Source organism: Teleopsis dalmanni, chromosome 1 (assembly GCF_002237135.1).
Source record: "Teleopsis dalmanni isolate 2A chromosome 1, ASM223713v2, whole genome shotgun sequence".
NCBI classification, from domain to species: Eukaryota; Metazoa; Arthropoda; class Insecta; order Diptera; family Diopsidae; genus Teleopsis; species Teleopsis dalmanni.
Genome location: NC_051846.1, coordinates 536,023 through 560,087, shown reverse-complemented (window position 1 = coordinate 560,087; position 24,065 = coordinate 536,023). Strand labels below are relative to the sequence as shown.

The window sequence follows — 24,065 nt, the reverse complement described above, 5'->3', positions numbered from 1 at the left end:
ACTTATTTTTAATCATTAAAATATTTATAATACAATAATATAATATGTTCTTCCATTGTAATGTCTAATAACTTTATACATTTAAGTTCTTTAAAAAAAAAACAAAACAAGAAATATAGTATATGCATACTACAAAAAAAAAAAGCAAATTTATGTTGTCTTGTATTTCTAACAAACTATGTTCCTACATATAAAAATCATTTAGATGAACCGTTGTAATGAAATTATTAAAAACTATAATTTTATTTATTAATTATAGAGTTATTCCAGCATAACTACTGTATTTTTGGAAGGTTGTACAAAAATAAATTAACTTAGTCATAATAATATTTTCAATATTTGATCTAATTATTCAATTATTAAGTTATAAGTTATGGTGATACGAGGTAGCTAGTAATATTTATTAATTTATTGTATTCTCATACTTGAACTCAAAGGGGTTAAAACTAGCATAAACACTTACAAACCCTGAGAAGTAGATATTTAGTTTGTTTAGCCTGAAATTTTTTCAATTCATTTTAATTTTTGAATATATTTCTTGAAAATTGTTAATAAATTAACTGGACACTTCAAGAATTAAGCTTTTGAGGCATGTAACGTTATAAAAATTTTTGTTCAAATTAACTTAAACTAAAAAATCCACTTTCAAATGGGTCTACCCATTTACTTTATTTCTATAATAATAATAAAAGTTCTTATTTCTATAAGACTACTGATGATGGGTATTTGGCAATACTCGAAACAGCTGTATGATCAGCCAAAAATTCAATTAATTAAAATAATATAGAAATGAATTTTTGTTGTTGTAGTTCAGTACTGTTCGAAAAAACCTCTTTATGAAATATACTAAGTTTCTATTAAATATAATAGTCACGTCCGTCTGAAAAATTTGACGTTAAATTACAACTTATTTCTATAATGCAGCAAATACTTCCTAAGTGTTAGCAAAGATGCTGCTACTGCACAAATCAACCTTTAACAGCCTTATTACATATTTTTATTTTAAGTGATTTTAGGATGCTCTCATAACTAAAAATTTTTTAAAACATTTAACACAATACCGATATTTTTAAATTTTTTCTTTTGTCATAAAACCCACATAAATGGACTTCTACAAAATAATACACACAAACATGTTTAAAAAACGATTTAAAACAATTTTTTTTTAGCAAAGCTCAGTACAATTATCTGCGCACTTTCCAACACTGCACCATTTCAGAGCAAACAAACTTTTTAAGCAGCTAAAAAGTTCAGTAGTATTTTGCGCCTCTCAGAGATTATAGTTTGTGTCGGCAACCGGAAAAGTTTTAAACTGTAAAGTTGCAAATTATTTTTAAGTGCAAATTTCTTAGTATTGTGTTAATTTGAAACGTAAAGTGTTATAATAAATCTATATATACATATACATAATGGCAGCTCAAACAATTTTATTTGATTTTACTGTGGACACGGAAAAAACGTCCGATCCAAAATCACGACAGGAAATAGCAAAATTGTTACGCAGTGAATTGGAGCACATTTTCCCCCAACTGGAGCTCGCTTACCAAATGACAATGGATGATGGTTACTACTGTGTACTGGCCGAAAATAAGGAAACTATTATCACGTGCCGTATATTTAATCAGGGCTTAGTTACTATCAATGTTGAATATTACTTGGAGGAAGGCAAGGAACCAATAATGTCCTTCGATGTAAGTATTCGAAAAAAAAAAACAGATATCGAATGCTTTGAATTAAGAGAATAACGTTTATGTTGCTGACTTTAAGTTGAATTCAATATATATTTTTTTTAAATTATTTTTTTATATCATAATATTATAAACATAATTTTAATATTTACGTTGTACGTCATTGAAAAAACATTAAATCACATTTCAACTCAAAAAAAAAAATATGCATGATAGCGAGAAATCCTTTTTAAAATAATTAAAATAATTGCAAAAGTTTGGCTTCCTATTTTTTTTATATATTTTTATATATACATATATATGTGAATATTTTTTTATTTATCATTTCTTATTTCATTGCCAATGGTAAAAAATTGATTTTTCCTTCTTCAAGTGTCAAGGTGTCTGGTGCTCCAACAGTGCTGCCGCCATATGATATACATTATTTTATGTACGAAACTCTCGCTGGTTGTGTGATTGTGTGTGAGTGTGTGTGTGCGTTTGATTTATTATTTAATGGGGGCTAGGCTAAGTGGATGCAGAGTCACTCGGTCGGCTTCTGGTAGATAAGGGTGTTTTGCATATGTTCTGTGTTCTGAAAGTGTTAAATTTTTATAAAAACATTTTTATGCTCGATTTGTGATTTTGCAAAAAAATGTTATTTAATTTTATTTGTCTTTTTTTAAACATGTTTTTTTTTACTAAAAAATTTAGTTACACATGTTTTGACAACAACAAAAACTCATATTTTATAACTGCAAGTGCCTAACGAAGCACTGCACTGGCGTATTTTATTTTATTATTTTTTTAATAGGAACATTAAACACTTATTTATATATGTTTTACAATTAAAAAAAATACTTCACAGCCATTAAAATCTATACAAAGAACATGAATAATTCAATATGCACTCGGAATGGGGTATCAATTTACGATTTTAGTGGAGAACAGATGTTATAAGATTTCGCGATAATATGCATTCAATTGCGAAATCGATTTCATAATTTTTTATAATTTTTGAATAGAAGAAAAATATTCCATTACCTAACATCACCAGCGAAAGCAAGCGGTAGGCCGGAAAAGAACACACAACATTTCATTGCTTAGCGCATATCGTTGTCAGGCTGTGAGCTACATTTTCCAGAAAGTCTTATGCGTTCTTGACTAATGACGTTTTCGATTAATAAATCTGGAGAAAAATTATTTTCATTTGAGATTGGTAAATCTGAGGCAAAATATATAACACTCGAGATTAACTGACAACACTCTAGATATTTTCCCAGCGTAGCAAAATTACCCTAAAACTAACAGCTGTTTTATATGATCTGACAGATAAATTATGATTTAATTCGATATATGTATTTGTGAAAAATATATATACCACTTACAAAAATTACACTAAGGGCCATGTTATGTAGAGTGTCTCGGGCACGGCAAAATTGGCTCTTTTGAGCTATGACTAAAATGCATATTATGTGGATTGTCACATCAGTATTGCCTATTTCGTATTTTTACAATGTTTTGATACTTTTTGGTTGTGCCTCAATTTAAAAGGCAATGTATATATGCTCAGTATCAATTTGCCACCATAAATAACTAGCAAGAAGAAATTCATAGAGGCTCTAATAATATTAATTTATTATTATATTACCTTATAATAATTGTTAACAGTACTTACAAAATCATACTTACTTATGCTTACTGCCATTTTTTCTCTAAAACGTATTAAAATTGTAGTAATTTGCGCAAATTCTGAAATTTATTACTAAACTGCTTTGCCTTAGTGCCGAGGCACAATTACACCGGCTCTCATGCTGGAATTTGAACTGACATATTGTTTTTTCTCTCTCTAAGAATACTCGATTGGGCAACAAAATTTGACAAAACGAGAATAAATCTAGATTGAATCCAGATATAATAATCGAAAAATGAGTAATAAATAATAAACAATATTATATATTCATATTTATTGGACAACAAAATTTGACAGATCAAAAGTAAATCTAGATTGTATCCAGATATAACAATCAAAAAATGAGTTTTAACCAATAATAAACAATAATGTATATACATATTTATATATATTATTATTAGTGTGTTTATCGATTTAAATAAAATATTTCTTGGTGAAGTAACGAATAAAATTGTCTGAGAAGTCCATTCAATCGTTTATCGATCTACTCATTTTTATCTAATTTTTTTTCTAAAAAATTAATTTTAAAATAATAAATAATAATAATTTCTGAATTTCATTTGGTTCATTCAAACTAATTTTTGAGGGACAATTTCAAAAATTAATTAATTTTGAAACGCTATAATTTTCAAAGTCATTGAAGCACAAATTATGTAACAAACTAAATGATGCTTTATAGATAAATCAAAAGCTAAAGCATAACTTCAGCTACTTTTTTAAGATAAGAGAAAATTTTTTAACTGCTGATTTTTTTTTATTAACTTTACTTTTCACTTGCTATTCAATTAGAATTTTTGAAAAATTATAAAATGAATCATATATGAATCACATATTATGAATCACATAATTAAGTAATAAGTGTATGAACGCTTAAGTTTAAACTGAATGAAAATATATATTATATATAATGTGATTTTAAACACCATACGAAATTTTACACAGTGAATCAAATTGCTTGTTATAGATACATCTCCATTTGAATTTTTTTATATATGTGTACCAATATTTTTATAAGTTGGGTTGAGTGTTAAAGTTTCTGAACTAACATATAAAAAAGATCTTATTTTTAGTAAAACTTGGCTTATTAATAATAAAGTCAAACTTTAATACATTGTGCTATGATTTGCCAAGACGTTCAAAATAAATTCCTGTTTTGGCAATCTATTGTCTATCCTTTTAATATTTACAAACTTACAACAGAATTGTATTGAAATATTTATTACTTATTGCTACTACTATAACTTAGAGTTTCATTAAATAATATTTAACTGGTGATATTATTTCTACAATATTTAATATTATTTTAACAATATTTTATATTTATAGTAGTTGTGTGAGTTCTGTTTTTTTAATAAAATAGAGAATTTATGTAGAGGACTGTATAAAAATAAAAACAAAAACTAATATACAATTTTGTTAATTTTATTCACATAAGTCTTTTCAAAAAACAGAAATATTTGATATTATTTTAATAATATTCAATACTATTTTAACAATGTTCAAAACCATTTTAACAACACAATATTATTTTAATTTTTTATTTATTTTAATTATTTTAATAATATTTAATATTATTTTAAGAATATTTATTATGATTAATATGAATAATATGATAGGAGGAGAGATTAATACTGTATAATGTCGAAGACAAAAATTATTGATGAACGTTTGTATATTGAAATACAATAAACTTTGCTCGAGCTTTGGATTTCATTTAATTCTACTAAGACTTGAGTAAATGCATTATTATTATATATAATAATACTTAATCGCTTTATAGATGACATTAGGATGGTTATTAACACTGAATTGTAGTTTGTTAACAATGATGAATGTCCAACAATAGATACAATGATTTAAATTCATAATGTTCGGTTTTTTATTAAACATACTAATGTCACATATATAGCGATGAAGCGTTATTACATGTTATAATAATGTATTCAAAAATGATGACTTGTTTCAATATTACATACATAATTTAATTATAATATTTTATAATTTTAGATTCTGTAGTCAGTACTCTGAGCTCTTAATATTATTAAGTAAATAATGTCTTAAGTGTTCGAGCCGTTACCCATTCATATTAGCAAGTTTGTTGAAGGACAACAAACTTTTTCTAATTTGCTTTTACAAAACCCAATCAATATATAGTTTCTTGTTATTTAAAAATTTCTTTTATTTTTAAGTTTAACAATAAAAAATAAAAAAAATTGTTATGTGAAAGTTATCTATGAACGATAAGATTAAGATTAGCGTATGACTTCAGCCAACGTTACCGACTCCCATATTACTTCTCGCACATTTGTCTGCTTAACCCCTGGATTTTTATAAAATATGTGCCAAAACTTAATAATTTTTTTCCTTTTTTTATCTTTACGTCGTGTCCAAAAAAGAATCAAAACAAAAAGAAATCACGTGTAGAATTTGTAGATAGAAAAGACAACAAAAACAACGTCAAAGCGTATGTGTGTATGTGTGTGTGTAAGTTTGCCGGTGTTTGCTCTTAAATATTTATGTTGTTGCTGTTGTTGGTGTTGTTGTTATTATTGTTTTTTGTATGAACGAAGATAAGAAAACTTTTAGCGGCGTTTTTTTTTTTTTTTTGTTAAATTTGCACTTTGTTTTTTTTTTCTATTAAATTTTATGTGTCAAATAGACTTTCAAAAATAGATAGAACAAAATTAAAAATTTGACAATTTATCGGTCAAAAAACTTAGCAAATGTGCAAATATATTGAAGTTAAAGTTATAAAGGAAAAGTATAATTAGGTCGTGTGCGAGTACGAGTAAATTGCGGTAAAGTAAACTAAAATTTCCTTAAAATTTTTATCATTTATGTAAATATTATTTATTTATTTATTGCTGTTATTTATTATTTTTGGTTAAAAGTTTTTAAATTTATTTATTTATTTTTTAAAGATCGTATAAAATGTTTACAATGGTAACACTTAATTTTTATCTAATTTACTCTATTCGAAATTCTGGTAAATACCAACATTCGCTGCCATACCGACGTAACTTACTATTTCCCTTAATTTATCATCAATTTACACTCGCACACGGCTTTAATAAATTAAAAGTGTTCATACTTATATAAAAATAATTAACAGTTTATATACAGAAGTTTGTTAAGCAAATATTATAAAATAAAATTACACATCTATTTATTACTCATTTTTCTTATTATCATTAAAAACAGACGATGCAATGCACTGCAATATATCAATTATTCTCTCTTTTATCCTTATCTCCCAGTGGAGCATAGGGCCTCAAATTATTAAATTATTAATTATCATATTAGTTGGGCAAAAAGTATTCGGCGTCTTCATGACCGCTTAAAATTAAGATAAAGTAGTTAGTTACTTTTGTTAAATCTTTTTTGAATAACAAATGACAAATTGATTGATTTTTGTTGAATGCTTTATTTGGTTTATGGTATTTGATAAAAAGCAAGTCAGTGTCTGGAGCACTTTTAGGCAAGAATGACTGTGAGTTAATCACTACAATGACTAATTAGATGTTATCGTATCATACAGGTAAAATTATAAAAGTATATTTTGAAGTCTAACATAGCTTTCTGGCGGAACATAGATTACACTATAATGGGACGTTATTATTGGAACCCACAGAATTAAACCACTTAAAGGCTTTGTCTTTTACAGATTTTAAACCTATTCAATTCTTGAGGTTTTTTTTATTCACTTCTGACACACCAAAGTTTAACATACATTTTAAAATAATATTCTGATAAGTTTTATGTTTTTAAAGATTGGTTGAAGCAGAGTGTGTAATACGGAGCGATTATGAGAACCCACAGTATTAAATAATTTAAGAGATCTGTCTTTGATGCATTTTTTAACCCCTTCAATTGTTATGTCTTTATTTATTTACTTCTGACATACCAATGTACTTCTATCACACGTCTTAAAATATTATTCCGGTAAGTTTGTTATTTCCGAATGGTGGATAAGGCAGCATTTCCCATATGACAACACACAATCATAAAGTAGTTTGGATCATTTCTATAAACTGGTTGTCGTTGCACTCCAATTAATACTAGATTTGAACAACCTTTGTTTTTTAAAGATATGTTATTCGAATGTATTACTCGCCTGATCCTAGCTATACCCATAGCGCATACATAACAACATAACATAAGTTAATAAGAATAAAAAAGTTTATGATTTTTTTTAATCGTTTTTAACTCTCAGAAAAATTTTATCTAATATTAAAAATATATATATTTTAAAAAAATAAATATAAATGCTTCCATTGAAGCATTTAATAAATGCGGGAGCCATGAACATTCTTTTTTCTCTGATTAACATATCATCGAAATAACGATTTCTATAAGATTGAAAAAATACTAATAAGTGAGTAGTTACTGATTTATTAAAAAACTGAAGACGAGCCATGAATAGTATTTAAAATATATAGTATTCGCGTCTATAGTATTCGCAAAATCTGTTTATGAAGCTCTGTATTTGCACACATTGTGAAATCGTTACATATATGATATATCGTAGAAGATGATGAAAAGTGGATCATATACGAGTATCATAAAGTTGTAAAGAAATGATGATCTTGTCACAAAAAGATAAAGCTATGAAGGGGTATGTTATGTGTTTAATAGGATTGCAAAGGTTAATTCCTTTGTGACCAACTACCACCTAGTCAAACTTTTGATTCGTACTTTCACTACCGGCAAATAAAGAATAAAAAAAATAATATTACAGAACTTTAAATAACATTATTTATAATATTTCTGATTCCTTTCATTTTCTTAAATATGATATATATACATATAGATATATGTACTTATGTATAGAAATACTTATATATGATATGGACTGGTGCCAAATATAATAATTTGCTGTCTCGATTCATTTCTAGAAAGTACAAAATATTTCAATATTTTTTTCAAAGAAACGATAAACTGCATGTTTTTGTTAAAAGCTTATAATTAATTTTTTTATTTTATCAACAAACTTTTGTTTATTTAAAAATTTATCTAAAAACAATAACTTACAATAATAAATATAAGATGTCATAAGCTTTCTGAGCTCGTAAAGCAAAAATTTAATTTTCAAGAAAATGCTTAGGAATATTTTTTCAAATTAAGTCAAGTTTTTACAATTTGTCTGAGATATTTTTATTAATATTTTTAATTTAAGTCTGTGTACATATAGAAAATTGAATTTGAGCCCAAGTTATTAAACGAAGATATATATTAAGAGAACTTTGTTTATAATGATTAAAAGCGCTCCCATTAAAAATCAAATATTGCAAAACACATTAAATAAATAAAACTTGGCTTTGTTGAAGCTCTGATACCCTTCACACAGAAGTTGGACTATTAACATAACAGATAGTTACTATTTACCTATACGATTTTTTTATCTATATCCAAATACATTTTATTTGGATCTATCTATAATTCATGTACCATAAAATTTCAATCGATTAATTAAGAGATTAATTAACATATTAATAGATAGAGATATAGACAAACAGATTTAAGTCACCTCATATACAAATTGAAGCCTGTGGTATCTTTATCCATTTACTAAGAAGAATTTTTTTGCGAATATAAACACTGGAAGTTGTATAAATCGATCTGAGTCATTAAAATGTCTTACATTGACAACTCGAAAAAGTTTGTTTCAAGAGAGCATGTAGGTCACTCCATATCCATGTTCAAAATAATTAAAAATTATCTATCAGACATAGTAGCGCCTACTTTATGTGATAGTGTAGAATCTTTTTGATCTATTCTCTCTCTGGTTTTTGAGAACATGTCAGACAATGCTGCAGATAGTCTCAATTTATTTATACATATACAAATCTAAATGCAATGAACTAAATTATATTAATTATACTATCATACTGAATGCAATAAACTACGATAGCCCTAAGCTAAAAACTAACGGAAATTATATATATAAATATAATATCCGGGTAAAAATAGGTTCAATCGAATCCTAAAAGGCATATATTAACTTATTTAAGGGGATAGTAACATCAAATATTCTATATCTCTGACTTGCATACTAAGGACCTTTTGACAGAACATGAAAAAAGTTGAATGTCTATTATTGCAACCAAATCTTGTCGGCTCCTGTCTTTACATCAGGTGTATATGCGTTCAACTTGTATGTCCTGGACGAATTCTCAGATATTAATTATATTATTTATATTGAATCTGTACTTGAGGTACTTTGAAACTGTCTGCACTATTAACCCAATACCAACCACTTGTTTTACTCCAAATAAATCAATTTTTTCTGGGATATATTTTTAATATACCTCCTTTTATTTTTACTAATCAAAGTTCTCAGTGTTTAATTGTAGTCGCTTCATAACCACCGACATTCACATTGATGTTACTACTGTTGCAAACACTAGCCATAGATCGTCAAGTTTAGCTAAAGCGGCACTCAGTCAGAGGGAGAAGGCAGATCTTTGTCCTTTGAAACTGAATAAATCGATGGACTATATTTATACATACATTTGCATAAGCTATATGCAAATACTTTAAAGATTTAATTAGTTAAAGTATAAGGGGTGCCACGATTTGAAAACAGTTTTTGGTAATGTCACTTATTCTGAGCAAGGTTTCTCATTACGTTATATACGGTTATAGCTTAGTTCTTGAGATATGAATGTTTCAGGTTGTTGTATCAGGAAACATTAATTATACTAAGAAAAACTACATCTTTTAACTGGTATATGCAATTTTTACTGGTATAAGTAGACGTGCCAGATGGCTTTACTCTTGATATCTAAGGGACTAAGTAATATCGGCATATAAAGTAGTGGAAGAAGTTGCTCAAAGTAGGTGACTTTATTTATTTTCGTTGTAGAATCAGAGCGTCTCAAGAATAGGAATCTTTTAAATAGAGTAATAGATAGAGTAATAGAGTAATTGATTAAATTTTATTATTTAATTATAAATAATTAAATAATATAAATTAAATAATTTTTATTATTTAATTGAAATCTTTTCTCTTATTATTTATTTGTGAATTAACACTAAAATTAATTTTAAAGTTATTATTACGAATAAGGAGCTGAACTACTAGGTCTTTCGTCCTATATCTTCTCTCTTGTGTTTATGTGTACATGGCTCATCGTTTCATTTATGCTGAGGGACTTCAGACACTGGCTAAGTGCTTGATATTAAGCAAATTTATTGAATCTGTATCTGAGTCTATTTTAAACTGTTGCAATAATAAATTATTAACTTGCCCGGCACTTTATATTAGTATCTTTTAATATATTTCCTCTTTGTAAGTGTGTTTTACTTTCCCTTTTTCGTATAAGTGAAATGTAATTTTATTATTTTATTTGTTTTGCAACTTTGTTGAAATTTTATTTCTAAATTTAAATTAAAAATTTTTTCCTATTTTCGCAGTTTTTATTTTTTTTTATTTTTTTTCTCATTTGAATTGTTGCAAGAATGAACACAATTTGGCTGACTAAAAATTCCTCAAAACCATTTGAACAAAATTAAAGCAAAAGTGCAGTCAGTGTTTGTCTGACTCAGAAATAACCAAATAAATCAGTGCTAAATACGGAAAATACTAGGTTAGCACAAATCGCCGCCGTACATGGGTCTTCCTAGATATTTCGAAAAAGTGCAGATTCATGTCAAAAATTTCTCAATACAAATTCCTTCACAGTTGCATCGTCGTCAGTTGTCAGTCGTCACAGTCGATTTTTTGATTTTTTGATTTTTTTCTCATTTGCTTCAATTATATTTATTTATAATTTTTTCGTTGATTTCTATTAATTAAAATTAATTTAAAATATATTTATTATTCTTGCTGTTACTGTTCTTATTGTTATTGTTATTGTTATTGTACTCTATAAATATTACAATTGCAGACCATGCGCACAATGGAACTTATTTTGCGTCAGAAATTAGAGTCAGACCGTTCAAAGTATTTACCGCCGATTAAACGTGGTGGATATATTGACATATACATGACTAGCTCAGGTCAGCCTAAGAATTAAATAAAATGGAGTTTTTATTGTATTTATAAATTAATTAATTAAATTAAGTTAAATCCTCAGTATTCACATTTTTTTAGATTGTAAATCAAACTTCCTTTACGATTTTGAGGAATTTGCTGCTAAAACGTTTTGTAATTTAATGTTTTTAAAAATATTTTAATTTGTTTTCTTTTTTAATTCAATTCGATTGTATGATTTTGGCTAGTTCTTACATTGTTTTTTATATTAATTATAGATTTCTTTGAAACTATTAAACTCCATTTTACACTAATGTACGACAATGCCGCCAAAAACCGATCTATCAATATCATTTATAAGCTTATTTACACTAATTTGTATGCAAGTTCCAAATATGAATCCAATAGTTGCCTCTCCATTTCATGCCTTTGTAAGATTTTTGAGCAACCAATTTTCATACTTGCATGTAAGATTGTTCTAAAAAATTCATTATTTTTTAATATTGGATACTTGACTTCTTTGCTTTAATATATATACTGCAAAGATCGTGTGAATATAAATTCGATTGTGCGATTTCATTTCATCTTGGAATTTTGCTTAGTATGCATCCTTAATATGTTTATCTTGTTATTTATATTTTAAATCTATTCATTCAAATATTAAATATCGATCCAAATAGTGCTCATGAACAATTCAGTTTTTATGAAAATTAATAAATTTTTAAAGGCTCAATACTTTTTATTTAATTATCATATTAGATATAAAGCAATACAAGGCAAATCAAACCGAATTCAACAAAATTATATCATACAAATTTTCAGAAAAATTTGATTATATATGCAACTTTTCCTTAACTTGCTGTGTTTTTGTTTATAAAATCTCCATATAATTTTCGTTTTTTATAACAAATTATCCATTCTATTCGTTTCAATTCCCAAATCCAAGCTAACATCAATTATAATTCCAATCCTAGTACTATTTCTAATCACGATTAATCTTATTATCTGTATTCTTATTCTAGTCCTTATAAATTATTATGCTAACATTATTCATAATTCCAATTCTAGTACTATTTCTACTCATGATTCTTCTTATTTTCTGTATCCTTAGGCTAATCCTTATAAATTCTTATGCTAACATTAATCATAATTCCAATTCTTGTACTATTTCTACTCACGATTCTTCTTATTTTCTGTATTTTTATTCAAATCCTTATAAATTCTTATGCTTACATTAATCATAATTCCAATCCTTGTACTATTTCCAATCACGATTCTTCATAATATCTGTATTTTTATCCTTATAAATTCTTATGCTAACATTGGTCATAATTCCAATCCTAGTACTATTTCTAATCATCAGTCTTCTTATTTTCTGAATCCTTATGCTAATTCTTATAAATTCTTATGCTAACATTAATCATAATTCCAATCCTTGTACTATTTAAAATCTTGATTCATCTTATTATCTGTATTCTTGTTCTAATCATTCTTATGCTAACATTAATCATAATTCCAATCTTAGTACTATTTCTAATAACGATTCTTCTTATCCTTATCCTAATCCGTAACGCTAATCATAATCATGATCTAAAACTCAGAAATAATAAATTATTAAAAAAGCGTAAAACACTCTTTATATATATGTATGTCATTAATATAGGTATATTATTTATTCTGACGTCTCTTTTCATTACCATAAAATCCTAATTATAATCACATAAATGCCCAAGCACCAAAAGAGCAAAAAAGCTTCTATGCATGAATGAATAAATTTATTTTCCATCCTTGCTTCACGCATCAAATTAGGATAATAAATCTTATCCAAAAAATTGTAAATATAGGGTTATCCATTGTGTGGAATTGTAAAAATTTTTCCTTCAAAATATTGTACTCCCCTTGACCCCATTGTACCATGAGACTTTTGGAATCTTTTAGAGATTTTGTTATTAAAGCAGTATTGTAAATTCGGTACAACAAAATGGATCAACTTTGACATACCCATATCTTTAGTTCTCTGAAAGTATACAAGTATACTTTCAACCTCGGTAAATCCTAATAGTAATTAGAACCCGAATCAAATTCATAATCTCAAAGGCAGAATATAAGAAAATTGTGCTATATGTATATAGAAGGGTATTATGCCTGATCACTTGTCTCATCAATCTTTTATAATCCCAATCCTATAGTTAATTCCAATTCTTAGCCTCAATATTTATAATAGCAATATGCATATTAAAATGTATTGTCTCTCCTTACTTGGGAACCTTTTCGGATCCTAATAGCAAATATAATAATATACCGGAAAATAACAAATTATTCTTTTCATATTGAACTGAAGATTTTGCTTTGATCGTTTTATCTAAATTTTAATCCAAAAAAGAAGTATAAAAAATCAAATATATATTTCGGTTTATATTTCGGAACTGATTGATATATATTTAAAATTCTAGCATATATTGAAATCAGTTGTGTTTTTTTATAATTTGCTATTTTCTTTTCATCTGAAAGATATAGTACTATTACTACAAAATCTGTACATGAAAATACAGTATGTCAAGGAAATGTTTGCCATATATTTTTTTCTAAATTATTTTATGTATTATTATTTATACTGCTTTGCTATATGTAATTAAAAGAACAAAAACATATATTCTATGTAAATATTTATGATATTTAAGCCTATTATCGTTTTGTAAACATTTTTTTGAAGAAATATATTTAAGCAAAAATAAAAAAATAATCATTACATAAAATACTATACGTAACATTTTTTGTTTTTAATTGTAAAAAATTATTTTTAATTTAAATAATATATATATAATTTTTATTCATATCTCTCTGTCTCTCTTTCAATATCATCATCAACACCACCAAAAAAAACCACAACTCCACTACCACAATCACTGCGACTTTATCTCAAATTCGAATCAAATCAAATCAAAATTTAATATAGTCATCCAAACGTCTTGAAAATACCATAGCCAAGAAATTGAAAGTATTATCTGGACAAGTATTACCCGCATTGAAACGTGGCGATGTCGCTAGGTATTTTCCATCATCAGGTAAACAAGCCTTTTAATTACTTTTATTTTTCTACAATTTATTATTTTTATAATTATTATTTATTATTGCAATGCATATTTTGAATTAAGCTTTTTTAAATTAAATTATAAAAATGCACTTATTATGCTTAATTTTTATATATGTTTTAACTTTAGTTAAAGCAAAAATAATGAGTTCGAATGTATTAATTTCTTCGAGTTCGAAAAATTATTTTGCACTAAATTAAAATTTAAATAAATATACATTAAAACATTACAATACTATATATAAATTGAAGACAATATTATATGTTACGAAATATATATTTATTATTAAAATATTTCTATAATTAAAGATATATTGCTTTTATTCAAGGTAGATGTTACGTCAATACAAATTAGTATAGAATTTACAGAGTTTTATTGCCTCTTTCGTATTTTACATGATAATTCATACTAAATTATTTTCAAATAATTATTCTTAATTCTTAATGATATTAGAAATCGCTCAATAAGTCGTGTAACTGACACACAGATGGCATTGCCATTGTCAAATCCATATGACTCTTATGAAGTAGCAACCCTCAAAAGACTATGTGTAAAATTTCATGACACTTCAAAGTCAGAAAAAAAGTGAAACCCATTTAAGTCAACATTTGACCATGAGAAAGCTATTTTTAAAGTGGGTGCCGCGTTTACTCACAGTCGGTCAAAAACAACAACGTGTTGATGATTCAGAGCAGTGTTTGTTTACACGTAATAAATCATTTTTTTGCGTCGATATGTGACAATGGATGAAACATGGATCCATCACTTTATTCCGAAACTAAAACAATCATCATCTGAGTGGATTGCAGCCGGTGAACCACGTCCGAAGCGTCCAAAGACACAACAGTCAGCTGGGAAGGTTATGGTTTCAGAATTTTGGGATGGTATTTGGGATGGTATTTTGGTACATGGTATAATCTTCATTGAATATCTTGAGAAGGGAAAAACGATCAATAGTAACTACTACACGGCATTACTGGATTGTTTGAAAGCAGAAATTATGGAAAAAAGACCGCATATGGCAAAGAAAAAATTTTGTTTCACCAAGACAATGCACCACGTCACTAGTCAATAAAAACGATGGCAAATTGCACGAATTACACTTCGAATTGCTTCCTCATCCACCGTATAGTCCCGATTTGCCCCCCAGCGACTACTGGCTATTCGCTGATCTCTAAAAAATGCTTGCCGGTAAGAAATTCATCTCAAATGAAGAAGTAATTGCTGAAACTGAAGCCTATTTTGAGGCAAAACACAAATCCTTCTACAAGCACGCCATCGAGAAGTTAGAAAAACATTGAAATGATTGTATTGCCCTTGAAGGAGATTATATTGATGAGTAAAATCGATTTTTGGTAGAAAAAAATTGTTTTTCTTACTTAGTCACTCGACTTATTGACTGATTTGTTATATGTTAGTAAAAAATTTAACTATTTGATTCATCAACTTGTATGACGTCTTTATCAAAATTTAAACCGATCTATATAAATCCACTTAAATCACATGTCAAATTCTCTTTAAATGCTAAAACAGAAGTATCTGGAGTAGCTGTATGGTCTGCCCAAAAGGTCTTTTCATAAATTGTTACCCGCTTTACTATTCCAAATAAATTTCTTGTTACAGAGCATAAAAGTTTTAATTACAAATATCTATTTAATAAATATATTAATAAAAGACAAAAATTATGATAGGCAACTATAGTATACTGTCATCCAATTTTTGTTATTTCTACAAATTTTTAAAGACCTTTTATAAAAATTATATGTGCTAAATGTTACTCGTCTATTTCAAAATCTTACATTCTAGTTTCCATTGCAAGTGATAGATATATAGTCATTGCTACCAATTTATTCGTGTCATCAAGGTGTTTAAAAATATCTATGTACTGTAATTTATATAGAGTTTATTTCACTACATACCAGTAAATGTGATATACCAAATTAGCAGGATATAAAAATATGAATGATTACACTGTGATATATGAAATGCTCAAACCAATATTTAAGCATTTATTATATTGAAAATATATACACATTTGCTTTGAGTGTTCAATAAGAGATTTTCTAACCTAGGGACTATAATAGTACATTAATTTTGTGCTATTATAGTGTAGAAAGCATATATTTTGCTTTCAGTACTAATTTTTCGAAATTGCTGAAAATTTGAACGTATAGCCACAGATATGTAGATAATTCTATCTACATTATCTAAATGTAGATAAAAGATATAACATAACAATATTCTAATAATACTACATCCATAATCGCTTAAATTTATTAAAATTTCTTTAATATTCGAACTTATTATTTTTTGCAATAAAAAATTAAAGAGCCTCTTTGTTTTCTGATATCAGAGTATGATGTTATTATTGCTTTTGTTGAAATAAATAAAATTCATCACATTAAATTAATTAAATATTTTTTAAAATAGTGAATAGTTAATTGTTTGTTATTTCAAGAGAATTTTGTATGAAATTTTGTATGTTTTGTTGATAAAATTTTTTAATAATTAAACAATATTTAAATATTTATTATAATACATATTTTGCCTAAAAGTATACTTTGAATTTTCTTTACATTACACTATATCTCCCATCATTGTTTTTCCTTTAAAAGCACTGTTGCTGAATTTCGATTTTTAACTAAAATTAAAATAATTTATTTCATAATGTACAGTCCTACATATTGAAAGAAATCTTTAAAAATATATGCTTTATATATTTCTCAAAACATAACATTACATTACAACATTTCATATCACTGCTTTCCCTTTGAAAGCACACGCTGTTGCTGAATTTCGATTTTTAATTAAAACTTATTTACGATATATTGGTTACTTATTAATAAAAATCTATTAAAAATATAACATACATATATTTCAACAAAAACTAAAAACTCGTCTATTAGTAATACTTAAGTAATAAATCCAATAAATTCCCCATATTGGTGATTTAAGTTCATTGTGAGGAATTAACCTCCAAAAATACTTTACGCGTACTCTATCATTTCATTTATATATTAACAAATTTGGGGTATTAAATTAAAAAATATTAAAAAGAAAAAAAAATGTACTAAAAGTTTCCCGCAAAGCATTTTAACAAAACAAAACGTTTAATTTCATATATTTTTCCTTTATGACCTCACCTTGTATTGTTCTTATACTGTGCTACAAGAACAATTATATCCTACTAACCTACTTTCAACACTCAAAGCAGCAAACCCATCTTACAAACTGCAACCCTAGCCCACATCTATTTCGATTGTTCCATGGTCATACGTCATGTCCTTGAAGCTGTTTTTTAATTTTGCTGAATGTTGACAGATTTACGTTACGAAACCCACGCACTTTGCCTTGGGAAATAATAAATTTTAATTTCTTTAAATATTGTTTAAAATATTTAAGTTTTTTTATCAGAAAAAATATTCTTTAAGTTATATAAATTATGTACATTTGTGTATGTATGCCTTAAGTATATTCTATTGTGTAAAATTCTCGATGTCTATTATATACTTTTAATATCCCAAAGATCTAAATGTATTGTTATTAAGGATAATTTGTGTTTAAAAAGTTTTATCGTAATTTTAATAATAAATGCTTTTATAGATGAGCGCATCATTGAGTACGACATCGATTCTTTAGTTTATGAGGCACGTTCACCATTTCAGAAGATACAAATACTGCACTCGAAGACACTTGGAAATATGTTAGTCTTAGATGAATTGCAAAGTAAGTGTGAATAACACAGTAAATGTAAATAATATTTTTTATTTTAAGAAATTTAATATAATTATAACAAGTTTTTAACATCACCAACCATCCTTAAAAGTCTTTAATTTGTATTTAAATATTTTAATATATTGTAAAAGATTCTCGTATACTTGTTACTCTCATTTCACTATGTACATCACCAAAGTCGAAGTCAAAAAGTTTTGGTAGTTCCAAAAATCTCCGGGTCTAAATCCTGAATCTACTCGTCAACCACGAAGACAAAGTGCCGTTCATTACTCCCAAAAGTAATCTCACAAATAGTTTGCAACAAAAATGGTAGTTTTGGTTGTTATTGTTGTAGCCTGCGAAGATTTATGAAACAGATAACATAAGGAAATTACGAATATATTTACATGGGTTAGAATATGGTTAGATGTATGAATGAGGAATGATTTGTTTAGGAATAAAAGTGGATGATGTTGGTTCCAAGACCGGTCGGGTCTAAGTCCCGAAGTAACTCGTTTTGATAACCAGCAAGTAACTTTAGTAGATTGTATAAATTCTGAAGTTGGTTCTTGGTCAAGAAAAGTACCAGGTGTACCGGTAGAAAAATTACATTGATTAGATTCAATATTAATCGAAATGCGAAAGTGTCAAATAAAAGCGCTTTATCAAAAAATTTTAAAATAATTATCAATTAAATATCTTTAATTTGTTGTTTAATAAGCTTTTTTACTGTTGTGGATTCTGAAATTATACTGGTTCAGAAGTAATTTGTTTTGAATATATCTGTAGTTGTTAATTAGTCGCATAACTGAACAATTTGGCCTGTGCTAATATCTCAACAATATGTAAATACCGAATGACACAGATTGAAACTGGGTAATATTTTTTACTACATTGACCTACTTTGTATTAAGCTGTAGATTGCTTTGTAAAATGGGAACCTTTTACCATATTAGAGATCAAGAACTCTTTTTGTATTAGGTTAAAGATTGCTTTGTGAAGGGTACCTTTTACTACATCGGATGTTAAGAACTCTTTTTCAGAAGGCATTTATTGTGGTAATTCGCTGAGAATTCGATGAAAGGAATTATAATGTTTGTATACATGAGTTCAAATGGGTAGGTGATGATATTGTGAGAGTGGAGGAGATTATTTAGGAGTAAGAATCAATTGAACTCACGTGTGTGCATTGAGAAGATCATGAGAAGATATTTAGATCTTCGTTTCACTAGCAGAATGCTTTCTGTTCATTTCTGAAAAGTTTACTTTACTGAAACCATCCATCCAGATTCTATACTATAACATTAGCTTCATCTATTTAAATAAAATTATATTTCTTATAAAGAAAATTTGAAAAAGAGTGTAATCTTCCTGCTAAGCTTATATCTTAAGATCACTTATATTCATCTGAAATCAAGTACCTCTCGAACCTCTCTTTCGACCTTAAGTATATATGTTTAACATCATGATTAAAATCTTGTGATATATATGAATTTATTATCTTCGAAATTATATTTCAACTTATTTTGTGCTCTTACTTAAAGTCTTAAAAAGAAAGAAACCAGCTATTATTATATAGTATATTATATGTTCTGAAAAAGGCATATGCCATTTGTTTCTTTGCTGGTAATTAGCTGTGTCTTTTTTGCTATTTATTAAAAATTCTACACTCATATATATATACCAAGTATAAAACTAATTAAACATAGCTTACACATCACTCTCTTTTGATTATAGAAGTCTCTTCCTTTAGAAAAAATTTTGGTGTGTAAGACGTAAAATTCTTTTCTAGACTTATAATGACTACAAGAAGACTACTTGCTATAGTACACATTGAATATCAAATTATCTAAAAAAGAACTCCTATTCTCTTTGCTTTTTACATTTTTATTGCCAAGGTATGGCCTTTTTAAGGAAGTCCTAAGGACAATGTTCTTCTACAGAAATTCTATATTGCATTGATTTTTTCTGGGAGAGATAAGCGGCACTTCGGCGTTTACACAAGCCTCTAACAATAATATTTTGGAGCCCTGAAATTTTGATTAAACTTATCCAATCAGTATTACATTTTCACATTTTTTAATATATATTTTTGAAAAGACATTGAAATAATTTTACAATAATAAGACTTTGTAGTAACTGTAACTGACAAGTTTTTTCAATTGCAGATATTGCAGAATCTGATCTCATTTACACGGAAACTCTAATGGGACGCGGTATTGAAGACTACAAAGACAAAGAAATTTGTATTTTGGGAGGCGGTGACGGTGCTCTTCTCTATGAACTGTTGAAGGAGAAACCGAAATTCGTGGTTATGCTAGAAATTGATGAACTCGTCATGCAAGCATGTAACAAATACCTGAATAGTATTTGTGGGGATGTGCTGGAGAAACGTAAAAGCGATGCTTATGAAATAGTTGTGGGTGATTGCGTGGAATATATGAAGAAATTTATTGCGGAAGGACGCAAATTTGATTATGTTTTTGGTGATCTTACTGACATACCAATATCCGGAGCACCAATTGGTGAGTGCTGGGATTTCATACGCACCATCTTGGAGCATTCATTCAAAATCCTAAAACCAGATGGTAAATATCTGACGCATGGCAATGGCACCAGTTGCATGGAATCTTTAGAGTTGTTCGAAGATCAATTACGTTTGCTTAAGCCGAAAGTAAAATTCACAACTTCAAAGGCTTTCGTGCCATCATTTATGGAAGAATGGCTCTTCTATCAGGTCTCTTTGGCTTGACCAACTAAAGTTTGTCAAATAAATGTAGACTCTCTTAAGCAGCGACGACTAATTTACACTATCAAAAGCGATTCCCTGCAATTGACTAAACATGAAATTAATACAATTGGCACATGTTTTCAATTGTCGGATGCGAACAGTAAATTTATTTCTTCCGCTACACAGTGCAATGCAAACAGTAGTTGTGGATTGACAACAAATGTTGGAAGTCCCCTACCCACACATAGTCGCTTCCTCTACCATGCTATGGTGTCTTAGTGGAAATTTCTTTCATCGCACTCCGCACTAACGTCTTTGTCTTCTAATCCACTTTGTATTTTTCCACATACACGAACGGCTGTTAGACCAAATCCAAACCAAATATTTAGAACCAATGTTATTATTACTTTAAGTTAGCGGTAAACGACTACCCAGAAACTTTTTATAATTTAAGATTGACCGCATGGAAAATACATTTTAAGAGTCTTTTAGTTTAAAAAAAAGTTTATATATCTAAATTGTTTTTATATAATATTTGGTTAAATAAATACTAAGACATAAATTATTTAAGTTAAAATATTACACACTACAAGGAACGAAAACACACAAATTGTACAAGAATTTACGAAGCCATATTTTATAAAATCAGAAGCGTAAACGTAATTAGTTTAATTATTTAATATTTTTACTGTAATTATGTTTATTTGTAGTTATTATTAAATAATGTTTTCTTTATTTATTTCAATGCAATTAGCATTTACGTCGAAAAAAGCGATAATAGTTAAGAATAAATTTTATTATAGAACTAGTATAGAAGAGGAATGTAATTGTGTTTGTGGAACAAAAAAATTGTACTTAAAGTTTTTAAAACTATTAGTTTAGTTTCAAAATAAAATTAATAAACATAGTCGTACGCATATATTAAATAATTATTTGTTTTAATTCAATGCCTCTAAATACATAGACTAATACTACGTTTACATTGTGAGATTAAGAGAACGAGATTAAGTTAAACTGCATTTTTAATCTTCACCGTTTACATTAAATATTGGAGATTAATTTTGACGTTCTTCTTATTGTGTTTTGGTTCGTGCGTTTAATAAATTTCTGTAAATAAAGCATTTAATTAAAATTTTGTATAAAAAATAAATGGTTTTATAACAATAATTTAACAAATTTTAGTTATAATTAAGTATAAAACTATTAGTAAACAAATTTAGTAGAAATTACACTCCGAAATTTTCAAAATTTGTTTTGAATAGATTTTGTCATATCACTTTAAGATCGTAAAAAATCTACGACAATAAGACATTTCTTCTAAGATCGTAAAAAAATCTACAACATTGCAGAGTTGCATTGAGAAAAAATCATCATTTTGAAGGAGATTTAAAACTAGCCTCGACGAAAAGGAGATTAATTTTTGTATGGAAAATCTGAGATTAACAACGAAGTTAGTATTTTAATCTCGATTTTTGCTTTAAGCTTCTAAACGCCGTATTAGAAGCTTAAATTAATGAAACAACAAGTTTCAATTATAAACATGAATTAATTCATTATATTCGCCACCACTGTTTTAAACGAATTTCATTCACAATAGAGCAAAAGACTGCAGCAAAATTGTTGAAGTGAAAGCCGGTAATTACATCATAGAATGACTATAAAATTAGGGTTTGAATTGCTTGCTGAGAATTAGCAAAAGCAACCAAATTTGACTAATGCATAAATATTGACCAATCAATTTTTGTCAAACGACTAATTGCTAATGCATTGCATAAGAAAATGTAAAAAGAATACGCTATTCGCTTATAGCAAAACAGAAGCGTTAGTTGCATAAGCGAGAACGTTGCATATATTCCAAACGCTTAATAGTCAAAAATGTAAAATCGACTATTAGCAAGCAATCAAAATGAAACCAGTTTGCGTTTTTTTGTTGTTGCCAAAGCATATTCTTTTTACATTTTCTTATGCAATGCGTTATGCAAGCAATGCAATTCAAACGCTGTATAAAATTTTATAATTGCTGAAATAATCTGAATTGCACTTTGATTATCATTTATTTATATTAGGAGCCTTATCAGTTATTATCTGCACATATAATCAAATATTTCCTCTTATATTTGCAAATTTAAACAATTGCAAAGAGAGTGTTTAGAGTTGCCAACATAAGACATATAAGACACATACATATATAGTGGTTTTAGAAATTTTTCAAAAAATAAATATACTGTTTTTTAATTTTTATGATTTAGAATTTCAAAAATAATAGTAAAATTGTAAATTCACTTCGTAGTTCGTAAAGCTAAATGTAGCTCTTACTTTATGAATTAAATATTTAAAAATTTTAAATTGTTTTATTTGAATATGAAGCTGTCTTCAAATATGAACTTTTTAGATTCTAAGCTGTAAGGAAAACACTTTCAAAGCTTATGTAGTCAATTGATATAAAAGTCTTTCAAATTAAGAAGCCTCCGCGCTTACGCACTTTACTCTACTCTATAGCTAACAACTCTAACAGAAGCATGATTTTTATCAATCCAATGATTATAACATAATTAATTTTTTTGTTATAATCTACAGTGAAGAATTATTTGCATTCCTCACATACAAAACAGCAGGCATTAAGGGAACTTTGAAGCACTTCTATTGTTTGTTTCTGGTTTTTTTAAAAACTCAGTTAAAATTCTTTGGAGTTCACAGTTTGAATGACTTAACTTTTTTATATTAAAATGAGTTAACACTTCAAATTCGAAAGACACAAACATTAAGAGCAATATGTACTGTCATTAAGTGCCTTCAAAGATTTTAAACTGATATAGCTAAGAGTTGATTGATCAGGTTTATATATGATTTCGTTTAGTGAGTTTTACGGACCAAAAATTTATGAAATTACAATTTGATTAACATACATATTATGTTTTTAATGATAATTGTCGAGAATTAATTGTTAACAATAATTTTCAATTAATATTGAACTAATCATAATACTAAATTTTGCCTGATTTAGTATTTTTTATTTCAATTTCATGTGATATCATAAGTTTCAAATTAATAAGTTAATGAATTGTGAACAATTTTTAAAATTTTTATAAATAAATATAATAATGATTGTCAAAAATGTTACCAATATAAGTTAATTAATTGTTAATAATTTTTAATATGTTAACAATACAACAGTGTAAATTATATTATATAT

At 27.1% G+C, this 24,065-nt stretch overlaps 1 protein-coding gene across 2 annotated transcripts; it reads left to right on the top strand.

The window, feature by feature from the left end:
* The first annotated feature begins 1,267 nt into the window (after positions 1–1,267).
* On the top strand, positions 1,268–21,378 carry LOC119669207 (spermine synthase-like). 2 transcript variants are annotated; one of them, XM_038079027.1, is made up of 4 exons: positions 1,268–1,691; positions 11,250–11,361; positions 18,031–18,153; positions 20,310–21,378. In XM_038079027.1, the coding sequence occupies exons 1-4, from the start codon at positions 1,410–1,412 to the stop codon at positions 20,891–20,893; spliced, it is 1,101 nt and encodes a 366-aa protein (XP_037934955.1). In that variant the 5' UTR covers positions 1,268–1,409; the 3' UTR covers positions 20,894–21,378. The 2 variants fall into 2 exon arrangements, with proteins under 2 accessions (XP_037934955.1, XP_037934956.1); XM_038079028.1 differs by lacking the exon at positions 11,250–11,361 and adding an exon at positions 14,292–14,400 and having other exon boundaries at positions 20,310–21,377.
* Positions 21,379–24,065: the final 2,687 nt, after the last annotated feature.